The sequence below is a fragment of the Chelonoidis abingdonii genome, chromosome 11 (assembly GCF_003597395.2).
Source record: "Chelonoidis abingdonii isolate Lonesome George chromosome 11, CheloAbing_2.0, whole genome shotgun sequence".
Lineage (NCBI taxonomy): Eukaryota > Metazoa > Chordata > Testudines > Testudinidae > Chelonoidis > Chelonoidis abingdonii.
Window position 1 is genome coordinate 20,770,351 of NC_133779.1, and position 12,368 is coordinate 20,782,718.

Below are 12,368 nucleotides of genomic sequence, written 5' to 3' on the forward strand. Positions count from 1 at the left end.
GGGGGGTTCGCAGGGGTGTTCTCTCCTTCTCGCAGAGGGGGAGTAGAGTGGGACCCGAAGGGAGAGGCCTGGGAGTGTCGGGCCATTGGCAACACCGAGGTAGGAGTTAACTGGGGAGAGGAAGGGGTGCCAGGGGGCAGGATCGGTCGGGGGGCTTTAAGGTTGAAGGGCGTGGAGAAGTCCCTGTGGAGCTGAAGAAGCAGGGGGAATGGCGAAGCACGTGAGGGGCGAGGATTGAAGGGGGGGGGCCGAGGGGGTAGAGGGATAGGAGGCATTGCTAGGAGTGCAGCAGGAGATGGGGGTCATGCTGAGTCAAGAGGGGACGCATTGCAGAAGTGCAGCAGGGATGGGGGTCTGGCTGAGTCAAGGGGGCTGGTGGAGGGGAGAGGATGGAGCATTAGCAGAGTGCATGCAAGGGGATGGGAGGTCATGAGCTGAGTCTAGGGGCCGGGGGGGTTTGGAGAGGATGGGAGCATTTCAGGTGCAGGCAGGGGATGGGGGTCATGGCTGTATCAAGGGGGAGGCAGTGCAGATGCCAAGCGAGGGATGAGGCGCGTACATGGCGCTGATAGCCAAGGGGGCCGGGGGGGGGAGAGAGATGAGGGCATGGCTGAGTGGGCACACCTGGACCCAGGGTTATGCCCCCTCTTCCACTGGGGCATCATGTCCCCCCAGCCCTGGTAGCAGGGAGCTGTGTGGCAGAGCCCCCTGGCTGGGCACCAGCCAGAGCCAAGGGGGTGCTGAAGGCCAAGCTGAGCCCCTCACCTTGGGGGAAGCTGCCCCCTGCCGGCAGGCATAAAGGCTGAGGGCCTGCCCCAGAGAGGAAGGAGGGGGTGGATGGCATGACCCTGCAATCAGTACGGACCCCACTGGGAGCAGGAAGGGGGTTCCCTTGCAGCTAGTGCTGCCCCCCCATGCCCTGGGGCAGGGCTGCTCTCCCGCTGATGCAGGGCTGACCCTACAACCCATTTATCAGACCCCACTGCAGGCCGTGCCCCCGACCCCAGGTCCTTTCCCACAAGCAGTGGGCTGGGATCGGGGCTTAGGGTGCAGCACGGGTGGCGGCGCATGGATCCGGAGAACGGAGGGTGCCAGGGCTGGGTATACGGAGCTGGGGTGAGCAGCGAGCGAGGCCAGGGTCATACCAAGCGGACACTGTGTTTCCATAGAGAATTTTATTGCTTTTCTTACATATCAAAAGTGGAATAAAAACCATTCAATTAAACAAAATCCATAGACACACCCACATCCCATGCAACTCACTGCCAAAGTGCAGAAATCCTGCCTCACTGCAGAAGGAAGAGGGGGTCCCCACGCACCCCAGGGGGTATAGGGAAAAGGACGTCACCCCGCGGCACGTCCCTTTAAGGCACTGCTGAGCAGGATGCATGGGGGGCTGGTGGTGGGGTATTTAAATCCCCACCCTGCGGGCTGTTGGTTTCACACCGACAAGGAAGTCGCTGGCGGTGAGGGGTGGGAAAACGTGACTGGCCAAGGCCAATCACCTCAGTTATTTTTAAACAGCTGCTGAGTTTTTTTGGGGGGCTGCGTGCGGCTGGTGAGGGTGACTCACGGCTGGCCCTTATCTGCACACGCAGCCCTGGCGGCCGCACGTGACGATTGCTTCACCCGGCTTCCTGCGCTGTGGGGGAGTGAAGTAGGCCCAGAGGAGGGCCCCCTGCCCGCTGTGGGGCTGTGGCTCACGCCAAAAACTCTTGGAGGGAGAAATGGGGAGTTTGTGCTTCCACCGTGAGCAAAAGCTTAGAGCGGCTTCGCTCTAGCCGGCCCTTTTGGGGTGCCAGCCTCTCCCACCCACCCCATGCAGGCCCCTCAGAAATGAGCAAAGCTAGGAATATATTATCTCTTCTACAATATATTATTCTCCCATACATTCATGCCCAGCCCCCTGACCGGGAACAGGGTTCCTGACACCCCCCAGAGGAGGGGGTGAGGTAGCAGCCTCCAGTGTAAGTCCATTAGAATCTGTGCAAGGCCCAGGTACGGTAGGACCAGGGAAACTGAGTCGCTGGGGGGCAGATTTGAGCCTCAGGCTGGGCTCGCAGGGCTACAGCGTGCCTGGGATTCCCGGCCGTGGGGGACAGCCCAGCGACTGCTGTCATATATGGCCCCACCGCTGCCCTGCAATCCGGGGGGGGTGAGTGGGAGGGGGGACCCAAAGAGTCAAACTGAACAGGACAGGCATCTCCTCAGCCAGGAAGGGAGGGTTCCCCCCCAAGATGGCTTTGCTTCCCAGTCTGCTCCCAGCACGGGGGGTTCCCCATGCTCAGGGCTCCATCACCTGTCCCATGAAGAGGATGGCACCTGGGGGGCAAAGAACAGGGAGTGAGAGGGTGGGAGAGTCAGGGGGATCACTGCTGGCCCCCTCCCAATACTGCCACCTCCCCCCTGCTCTCTCTCCTTCCTTCCCCATAGGCCAGAGGGTGAAGGCCCACCCTATGCGTACAGCATGGAGCCCTGGCTGGGACAGGAGGCAGGATGCCAGGGTGGATGGGCCCCATGGTTGAGCCCCCCCTGTGATTCCTCATGCTGGGCTGGGTTCTCTCCCCGGCGCTGGGAGGGGAGTGGGGGCTGGTGCGTCACAGGAGGGAGGCCGGGAGCTAGGACTCCTGGGTTCTCTCCCTGGCTCTGGGAGGGGAGGGGAAGTCTAGCTGTTCAGGACACGGGGCTGATCCTCACCTGTGGGGTTGTGCCGCACCACGAAGAGGAATGGCCGATCCATGATGATCTCCAGGGGCGACATCCGGGCGTAGACTATGGCAGCTGGAGGAAATGAACCGGGAGTCAGCCGGGCTGTCCCGCTAACAGACCTGCGAGATGGGTCCTGGCAGACTAGAGGGGTTTTCCCCTCTAGGCCCTGCTGCAGCCCCTGGCCGGCCAGCTCAGGCAAAGCCACGGGAGGGGAGCTCCCCGGCCAGCCCCCGGTGCACCCCCCTGGGAGGCCAGCAACCTGCTCACCTGTGGCAGAGGAGGCTTTGGTGCCGCTCTCATTCACCTCGATCTTCACCTTCTGCAGGGCCTGGGCCACGTACAGTGACTCCTCGGCTGGGAGAGAGACAGGGAGAGAGATAGAGCCGTGAGCTGGGGGTCCCCCTTGCCCAGCAGGTAGGAGACAGGGCGGCTGGTGGGGGTGTCCCCATGCAGGGGCGAGACCCTCACCTGAGAGGCTGCTGAAGTCCGCGGCGCCGAGGTCAAAGACGTCCCTCACACCCAGCTGCTGCAGGGGCCGGCGCAGGTCGGATTCGCTCTCCAGGGAGAACCTGTTGCGGGGGGGAAGAAGGGACTTCAGCACCAGGAGTGTGTGTGTGGGGAGAACAGCTGCAGCCCCCCAGTGTCTGCCCCCAGGTGTGGGCACAGAAAACCCCATGAAGTACAACATGGCACCAGGGTTTCACTGAGTGCCCTGCTGCAGAAATAGAACCCAGGAGTCCTGGCTTCCAGCCCCCCTCCCCCACTCAGCACCCCTTCCGCTCCCAAGAGCCAGGAGAGAACCCCAGGAGTCATGGCTTCCAGCCCACCTACCCCCACTCTAACACCACCATGTCCCCTCTCGAGACCACTACCAGAGCCAGGAAGTAACCCAGAGAGTCCTGGCTCCCAGCATCCCCTGATCTAACCCACCAGCCCCCCCTCCCCTCCCAGAGCCGGGGAGAGAACCCAGGAGTCCTGGCTTCCAGCCCCCCCCACACTCTAACCCACCAGCCCCCATCCCCTCCCAGAGCCGGGGGGAGAACCCAGGAGTCCTGGTTTGAGGACGGGGGGGCGGGGGGGGCAGGGTTCTCACTTGGGAAGCACAAGCTGCCGGGGCACTTGGGTCATGTTCGCCTTCCACTCGCCCAGCAGCCGGGCATCAAGGAGCCGGGTGAGGGTGGCCAGGGGCACCTCTCGGCGGTAGGGGGCAGCGATGAGCATGCTGAGCGTGTCCCCATGGTACGGCAGCTCCACAACGTCGTAGTCCACTCGGTCCGGGGTGAAGAACTCACCTGGGCGGAGCAGGGAGAGCTGGGGTTAGCAGGGCAGGCCCGACCCCGGGCTGGGGGTATGTGGGGGTTCTTCCCCCTTCCTTGGGGAGCAGAGGGAGAGAGTTGGAGACCCCGCCAACTGCACTCTCCACCCACCCCAGCAGGGGGCACCACTGACCATAGTTGAACTTGGCTGTCTGCTCCATCATGGGCACCACCACCCGGCTCCCGTCCGACTTGTGGAAGATGCGCTGGCGTGTGTTCGCCTCCAGGAAGGGCAGCTTCCAGAGCCCCTTGAAATACACCGCGTTCACCAGCACCAGGCGAGTGAGGTCATCCACGGTGCCCGGCCCCAGGAAATCACTGATCATCCCTGCAACCATGGGGGGCGGGGTGTCAGAGGGCAATGGAACCCAGGAGTCCTGGCTCCCAGCCTCCCCCCCGCTCTAACCACCAGCCCCCACTCCCTTCCCAGAGCTGGGGAGAGAACCCAGGAGTCCTGGCTCCCAGCGCCTCCCTGCTCTAACCACCAGCCCCTACTCCCCTCCCCTCCCAGAGCTGGGGAGAGAACCCAGGAGTCCTGGCTCCCACCCCCCTGCTCTGACCCACCAGCCCCCACTCCCCTCCCAGAGCCGGGGAGAGAACTCAGGGGTCCCAGCTGCTCACCGTGGGTGCTGTCCTTGACCCAGCTGTTGATGATGAAGCGAGCGCGCTCACCCTCCGTGAAGTTGACCTGTTTGACAGTCTGGCGGAAGGTGCGGGCGAATGTCTTCATGAACCTGGGTGTCAGCCCCAGGTCCCGCTGCACGAACAGCGCATCAGCAATGTCAACCCTGTCCTGGTTCTTCAGGGCCGTCAGCTCCTTGCGCAGCCACCGCAGGGCCTGGGGGATGCCCCGCTCTGCAGGGAAGTCATGGCTTGTCAGGGCAACGAAGGGTTAATGCCATAAAGGGTCCCTTGTCCAGGGTGGAGACAGGGCCGGGCAGTGGGTTACCCAGGGACCCCTTGCAGGGATGTGCCCACCTCTGGGGCGGGGCGACCAGTGACACAGGGACCCATCGCCTGGCGCTGAGATGTGCCCACCTCTGGAGTGGGGCGGGCGGTGACCTGGGGGCCCACTAGCACCATGCTGGGGTATTTTGCCAGCACTGAGTGTTGGGATGAGCGCCCCCTCCCCAGCCCCTTACCATTGACCCCATACTCCATGGCTGCCTTGATCTGACTCCGGCTCTCCCCGGCGGCCGCCATCTGCAGCATGGACAGTACAGAGGCCACCCCAAAAGGGGAGAAGGCCACGTTACGATCTGGGGACGCCTTGGCCACGGCCTGGAAAACCTTCACCCCAAAGTTGGCAGAGAGCTGGGCCACGCGGGAGCCGGTGGGGTGGCTTAGAGGGTCGGCCACACACAGGAGGGCCATGCCGGCCAGAACCACTAGTGAGAGCTGCATCCTAGAGGAAGAAGGCAGGAAGGGTTAGATGAGAACCCAGGAGTCCTGGTTCCCAGCACCCCCTGCTTTAACACCCAGAACTCCACTTCCCTCCCAGAGCTGAGAGAACCCAGCAGTCTTGGCTTCCAGACCCCCTGCTCTAACCCACCAGCTTCCACTCCCCTCCCAGACTGGGGAGAGAACCCAGGAGTCCTGGCTCCCAGCCCCCCCTGCTCTGACCCACTAGTTCACCTTCCTCTCCCAGAGCTGAGGAGAGAACTCAGGAGTCCTAGCTCCCAGACCCCCTGCTTCGACCCACCAGCCCCCACTCCCTTTCCAGAGCCGGGGAGAGAACCCAGGAGTCCTGGCTCCCAGCGCCCCCCTGCTCTAACCCACCAGCCCCCACTCCCCTCCTAGAGCCAAGGAGAGAACCCAGGAGTCCTGGCTCCCAGGCCCCTCTGCTCTAACCCACCAGTCCCCACTCCCCTCCCAGAGCCAGGGAGAGAACCCAGGAGTCCTGGCTCCCAGCCCCCTCTGCTCTGACCCCACCAGTCCCCACTCCCCTCCCAGAGCCAGGGAGAGAACCCAGGAGTCCTGGCTCCTAGCCCCCGCTCCCCTTCCAGAGCCAGGGTAGAACAGCAGCGCCCAGTGGCACTTCTACCAGCCCCCCCTACAAACAGCCCATGGCTCCCCCTAAGCCCCCCGCTGCAATGGGGCCAGGGGGCCCCAAGCCCGGGCCGATTCCAGCCCGGACACCCCGAAGCAGGGGCTCGCCAAGGGCGCGCAGCCCGGTCCGGCTCCAGGGAGCCCAGAGCCCGGCCCCTGGGGGTAGGGGGGGGTGTGTGGCCGCGCCCCCCACGCCCAGCCGCTGTCCTCACCTGGAGATGTGCCGGGTCCCGGAGCTTTGTGCCGAGCACCCGGGCCCCGCCGCCTTATATGCGCGCCCAGGGCGCAGGAAACCGGGATGAACTCATCCCTCCGCACCCCGCCTCCTCCTCCCTTGGCGGTGGCGGGGGGGGACACACACTCCTCCCCGGCTGCAGTCCCCGGGTCCTAGCGCCTGCCCTCGTGGAGGGGGGGCAGAGGCAGGGGGGTGTTGGGGTTCCTGTCCTGTCCCCACTGCCCTCCCCAGGGGGCTGGTGGTGTCAGAGGGCCCAGAGGGCCCCGAGGGGCTCACCGTGGGCCCCGGGTGCCCCCCCCCGCCATCCTCACCAGGAGAGTGTGGTACCCCCAAGTAAAGGGAGCCTGAGTCCCTGTTGCTGCCCCCAGTGCACAGAGACCCCCCCGGGCACAGCGCCCCCTCCTGTCATCCCCCCCAGTGCCTATCCCCCCTTGCTGCCAGGTCTGGCCCCTGGTGCCTCTGCCAGTGCTACGCTGCGGTGGGGGGCTGGGGACGTGGTACAGGGAAATTGGAACAAAATAAACAGAAAGCCTGTCTTGGCAGGGTGTGTGTGTGTGTGTGTGTGAGTGAGACAGGCCTGTCTTGGCAGGGTGTGTGTGTGTGTGTGTGAGTGAGACAGGCCTGTCTTGGCAGGGTGTGTGTGTGTGTGTGTGTGAGTGAGACAGGCCTGTCTTGGCAGGGTGTGTGTGTGTGTGTGTGAGTGAGACAGGCCTGTCTTGGCAGGGTGTGTGTGTGTGTGTGTGTGAGTGAGACAGGCCTGTCTTGGCAGGGCTTTATTTTTTTTTTCTGGGTGGCGACCCGACGGGGTGGGAGTCGGGGAGGGGACACGACCCCGGTGAGTTTTAGGCTGTCTGCCAAGGGGGCTTTGGGTGTGCTACCCCATGCACGCCCAATCTCAGTGCCAAGCCCCAGCTTCCCTCGCCCGTGTTGGGGAGGGGTGGCCGCTCTGCACTTGAGTGCGGGCATAGGACGTGCTCCCGTGACTCAGGAGCTGCAGATTTGGGAGGCACGTGGGGCCAGAGACGCCGCAGCGGCGAGGAGCTGCGAAAAAAAAAAAAAAAAAAAAAAAGAAAAAAAAAATCCCCGGGTGCCGCGGTCCCCTGTCCACCGTCCCCCGGAACTGGTTCTTGGGGAAACCCTGGCAGCCCAGCTCTGGCCTCATGGAGCGGGTGCCGGCAGGAGCGTCTCAGCGGGGAGAGGAAGCCAGGGTCGGTGTTGGCCGGGAGATGGCTAACGGGGGTGGGGGGGGGCGCTGTCGGTACAAGCGCCCCCGCGACTGACTCCCTGCGCGGAGTGCCAGCCGCTTCTCGCGGGAAATTTTCGTGTTATCCCGCCATGGGGCGGGGCCTCCCTCTGGGGTGCGGTCCGGCCAGGCGGGCTGTGGTTCAGGGGGCGCGGGGACATTGGGCGGGGCCTGTCCTTGGGGCTGGGTCCACCCGGCCCGGCGGACTGGTGGGTTATGGGGAGGATGGAGGGGCATGTCGCTCTGGGGGCGGCCGGGTCTCCAGCCCCAGAGTGGGGATGAGCTGGTTCGTGGGGAGGGTGGCGGGTTTCCTTGGGGTGCCGCTCCCCTTGGCCCAGGGCAGGATGGCTGTCGGGGGGCGGGGAATGGGGCGGGGCATGTCCCTCTAGGGGGCGCGGCTCCTCCAGCCCCAGAGCGGCCTGGCTGGCTCATGGGCAGGAATGGGCAGGGGCTGTCCCTCTAGGGGGCGCCGGTCCTCCGCCGCGTGGGACTGGTGGTCGTGGGGGCAGAATGGGGCAGGGGCATGTCCCTTCTGGGGTGCAGCCTCCGGCCCAGGGCTCGGGCCCCCGTCGGGTCCCTTGCACCAGACCAGGCCGAGAGGGGGACCGTCACAATGGGCCTGCCAGCCCGGGGGGCACAGGTGCAGATCCTTGCCCGCTGTCAGACCCCCAGGCTTGCCCGTGACTAGGTGCCGCCAGACCAGCTGAGATCGGGGCCGTGCGCCCGGGCCTGCCAGCCACGGGGGAACGGGTGCGGCTCCCCGCCGCTGTGCCCTCCCGACCCATCTGGCGGGCGGTGAGGTGGCTGTGGCAGCGAGAACGCAGGCTGCAGGCAGCCGGTCGCCGGGGCGGCGTGAGGCGTAGGGTGCCTATCCGGCTGAGGTGCAGGGAAGTGTGCGGGCAGGCACCCCTCCAGCAGCAGGCTGAGAACGGAGTCTGGCTTCCCCCGGGCCCAGGCCCGCCATATGGGGTGTTTGGGTTGCGCAGGCTGCCTTGGGTATATTGACGCGGCCAGCCCTGCCCACAAACGATCCTGATCCTGGCTGGTAACAGCCCATGATCCGGCTGGGAATGGGAGGGGGAGGCGGCTGGCTGGGAGTAGTGGGGACAGGGGTCTGGCATGCGGGGGCAGGCAAGGCATGGGGGGTGGTGTATGGGCAGTTGGGGGGCACCTCTTTTGAGCCCTCTCTGGACCTGGGTGTTCCGGTTGATTACCCCACGCCGGTCCCAACGCTTGCTGCTCTGTAGGTGGACCCCTCCGCGCCCCCCTCGACGTGCTGCCCACTTAGTGACCCTTGACCCCCTCACCCCCGACCCACCACAAGCAGCCCCACTACCGCTCGTGGTATCCGAGCCGGTTCAGATCCCCAATCCTGCCTCAGGACGCAAAAAGGGGGGGGTGGGGGATTTCCCCCCCCGGGGGGGGAACAAGCGTTTTGCTTTTTTTTTTTGGGGCTGGGCCTGTATGGGTCAGGTCTTTAGTGCAGGAGCTGTTTTTTCGGGTCGGTGTCCTCCCTCTGTGCATGCCACATCCTGCGTTCCTCGCCCCCCGCCCCGCCAACTTGGACTGGCCATTCGCTTCCGAAGGGGACCGGAGCAGGGACTGGCCTGCGGGCTCTGATCTGCCCCGGGTGGGGCCAGGTAGGGACGGGTCAACAGGCCGCCCGCTCCGCTGTGCCCCTGGGCTCTGGGGCGCCGCGGCTGGCTTTCTGGAATGCCTCACGCCTATTTTTAGCTACAAAATATGTTGCAGGCACATGGAAAGGTCTTGATGATCAGGGATTCACTGCCCTCCCCCCCCCCCACCGCACCATCGAGTGGACTCGCGTTGGGGTTTGGGGTTTGGATCCTGCCGCCTCAGAGCCGCTACTAGCTCTCCACTGGGGCCCACTCCACTCCCAGCAGGTGGGACCGGGTCTGGCTCCCAGCCCCACTCCCACTCAGCTGGGGAGGAACACCGGAGTCAAGGCTCCCGCCCCGGCCGGCCTAGGCTCGGCGCGTGGGTGGATTGCTGTGCTCAGTCCGTGGGTCAGTCTGTTGGGGGTCCTGGGCAGACGCGAGTGCTGCGCTGTGAGTCGTGGGTGCTTGGACTAGGGAATGATGTTCTGTGGTGTCGGGTCTGCGTCCGTGTTGTCTAGTTCATCCACTGTGCACTAGGCAGTCTGCAGACAGTGGGCGTGTGGTCCTGGGGCAGGCAGGAGTGTGGTTGTGTGTTCGCCTGTCGTCTGTGAGGCTGGTGTGGCGGCCTGTCTTGGGTGTGTGTGATGTGTGGATGTGAGTGAGCGGCTGTGTTTGGGCTGGTGGTGTCAGAGGCTGGGGGGGTTTGTGGTCGCTACGCCAGCGCTCCTGGTTCGTGCGTCCTGGTCTCGGCTAGCGTGTGAGGGTGAGGGTTACGGTTGGGGCTACGATGGGTATGAGCGGTGCATGGTTTGGCACGGCTGTGGTAGCTCAGGACCTGGGACTGCTGGGTTTGCTCCTGCTCGTGGGTGGTGTGGCGCTTCGAGGGGCATTGTGTGTCGCACGCTGGCAGCTGTTTTGGCCGGTGGGTAGGTTTGGTGATTAGTGTAGCAGTGGGAAGCTGGGAGACAGGGACTCCTGTCTAGGTTCGTCTCCTGTGAGCTCTGTGGACAGGCGCTGTTTATGGAGGGCGGTGTGTGCTGTGTGTGTTGTCGAGAGGCGAGGTGGCCTGGATTAGGCAGTTGTTGGGGCTGGGGCACAGGATCTGGCTTCTCTCCGCTGGTCGGGAGGGGGCGGGGGCTGGTGGGTGTGCAGCAGGGTGGGGCGGTGACGCTGCCTCTGGTTCTCGTCTCCCGTGTGTGGGGGTAAGGTGTTTGGGGCTGGTGGTTAGGTTCGCTTGTGAGTGTTCCCGGCGTTTACGTGTGGTAGGTGGGGTGGGGGCTGGTGGATCGCTTAGAAGCAGGGGGCTGCTGGAGTCGCTCCGACTCCTAGTTCGTGCTGCGGTCGCGCTGGAGGGTGTGCGGGGGTGTGCAGGCGACCATGCAGTGGGGGTCACTGCGAGTGAGCAGCTTGGGGAGGGTTGTCGTGTCTAGGGGGCGCGCTCTGGCCCTGTACTGTTTTTGGAACCTGGGTTAGATCTCTTGTTGTCCGGTGGCTGCTGGAGCCTTGGGAACAGGCTGGGACAAGACGAGGCGCTCGCTCAGCTCGAGCTTTGGGAGTGAAGATGTCGAGTTGGTGCAGCGGGGTGGGGGTTGCGGCATGGGCTCGCAGCTGGTCATTAGTGGAGCGAGCGGGCGGTCTGGTGGTCGTGAGGTGGCCCTCAACATGTCGTCCTCACTTGTCCCAGCATTCTGTGTACATGGCTCCCCGCCCACCCCATTCAGGTTGTTCGTGCATAGGATTGGACCATGTGTGACAGTCCTGGCTCCTAGCCCGCTCGTGCTGTGGAACCATCAGCGCTCCTCCCATCGTGCCTGTGTGTGGCCTCCCTGAGGGCAAGGTTTCTGATGAGTGACCCTATTAGGTAGTGTGTCCTGTATTGTCCGCTTTGCTCCTCCTGCTCTCGGTGTCGCTTCTCAGTGGGTGGGATAAGTAGTACTCCAGTGTGGTGCAGTCGTCTCAGGCCGCCTCTTGCTCTAAACCGGCCTAGATCGGTGCTCCATCTCGCCGTCTCCAGCTGCGGATTGTGTAGTGCGATAGTTTGAAGCGGGGGGCTACTTGTGTTGACGTGGGCTGTAGCAATGGCACAGACTAGGCCTGATCAGTCACCCCGCGCCGTCGCTGCGGACTTGCAGGCGGCTCTCCCCACCACTTCCTCGTTCGTTGCCAAGCTTCGGCCTTTGCGCCTGTGTCGGATGGGCGGCATCGGCTCATACGGCACGAGGGCTAGGGAGGTTGGACGATCGTCTGGACGGGGAATATCGTGGCGTCCCCATCAGGGGTGGTCTGTGCGTTTCAGCGCTGCACCGGCGGTCGAGGCAGACTCGCGGGGGGCGATCTGCGCTACCCCTGGTAGTCCTATGGTGGACACTCCCCGGTCGAGGGGGCGAAGTCCCGATGTGAGCTCCCCCTTACGCCCTGCCGCCCCTTGGAACCCCGTGTCTCAGCCTGCCTGGGCTGGACCCCAGGGCCCCACAGAACTATAGACACAGGTACACCAACCACGAACACGGGCCCGCCACGACACCAGCACACGGAGAAATTCAGCACAACACCTCCACACGAGGACACCCAGCCACGACACCACACGGGGACACCCGAACATGCACACAGGCCATGGGGACAACAATGGATGCATAGGCACCAGCCACAACACCGGCCTGTCTGACACACTCCGCCTCAAGTTCACTGCTAGAGACATCCTGTCGGAAAACAAACTTCCACCCGACAACGACCTCCCCAGGGCCCACTGATCTGCCCCACCAACACCGCTCACACCCCGCTTTTTAACACACCACACACACACAACCACACCACACACACACCTTGAGACATTGACCTGTCTGGACACTTGCCAAGGTACAGGCCTGTCTGACAACACAACAACCCCGTGCCAAAACAGGCCTGTCTCACGTGACACTGCTTGAGACGGCCTTGTCTGACACACCACACACACCCCGTGCCAAACGGGCTGTTTGACCGTGACATGCTGAGAGCTGTTTGAACCACACACACACACACACACACGTGCCAAAAACAGGCTATCTGACGTGCACACACACTGCCGAGCCGGCCTGTCTGACGGGCGACCCCTCCAAATCCTGTCTCCTCACACAACACACCCCACCGCCAGAAGGCTGTCTCACTTCACCACACACCCACACTGCCAAGACAGCCTTCTCCTCACACCAACTACACAC

General features: G+C 64.1%; 1 protein-coding gene across 1 annotated transcript; it reads right to left on the minus strand.

Moving 5' to 3' along the window:
- Positions 1-1,160: 1,160 nt before the first annotated feature.
- On the minus strand, positions 1,161-6,376 carry SERPINE1 (serpin family E member 1). Its single transcript, XM_032766829.2, has 9 exons — positions 6,287-6,376; positions 5,168-5,430; positions 4,647-4,880; positions 4,159-4,353; positions 3,803-4,001; positions 3,178-3,278; positions 2,977-3,063; positions 2,698-2,781; positions 1,161-2,322 (listed from the first exon to the last, which is right to left on the minus strand). The coding sequence occupies exons 2-9, from the start codon at positions 5,427-5,429 to the stop codon at positions 2,285-2,287; spliced, it is 1,200 nt and encodes a 399-aa protein (XP_032622720.1). The 5' UTR covers position 5,430; positions 6,287-6,376; the 3' UTR covers positions 1,161-2,284.
- Positions 6,377-12,368: the final 5,992 nt, after the last annotated feature.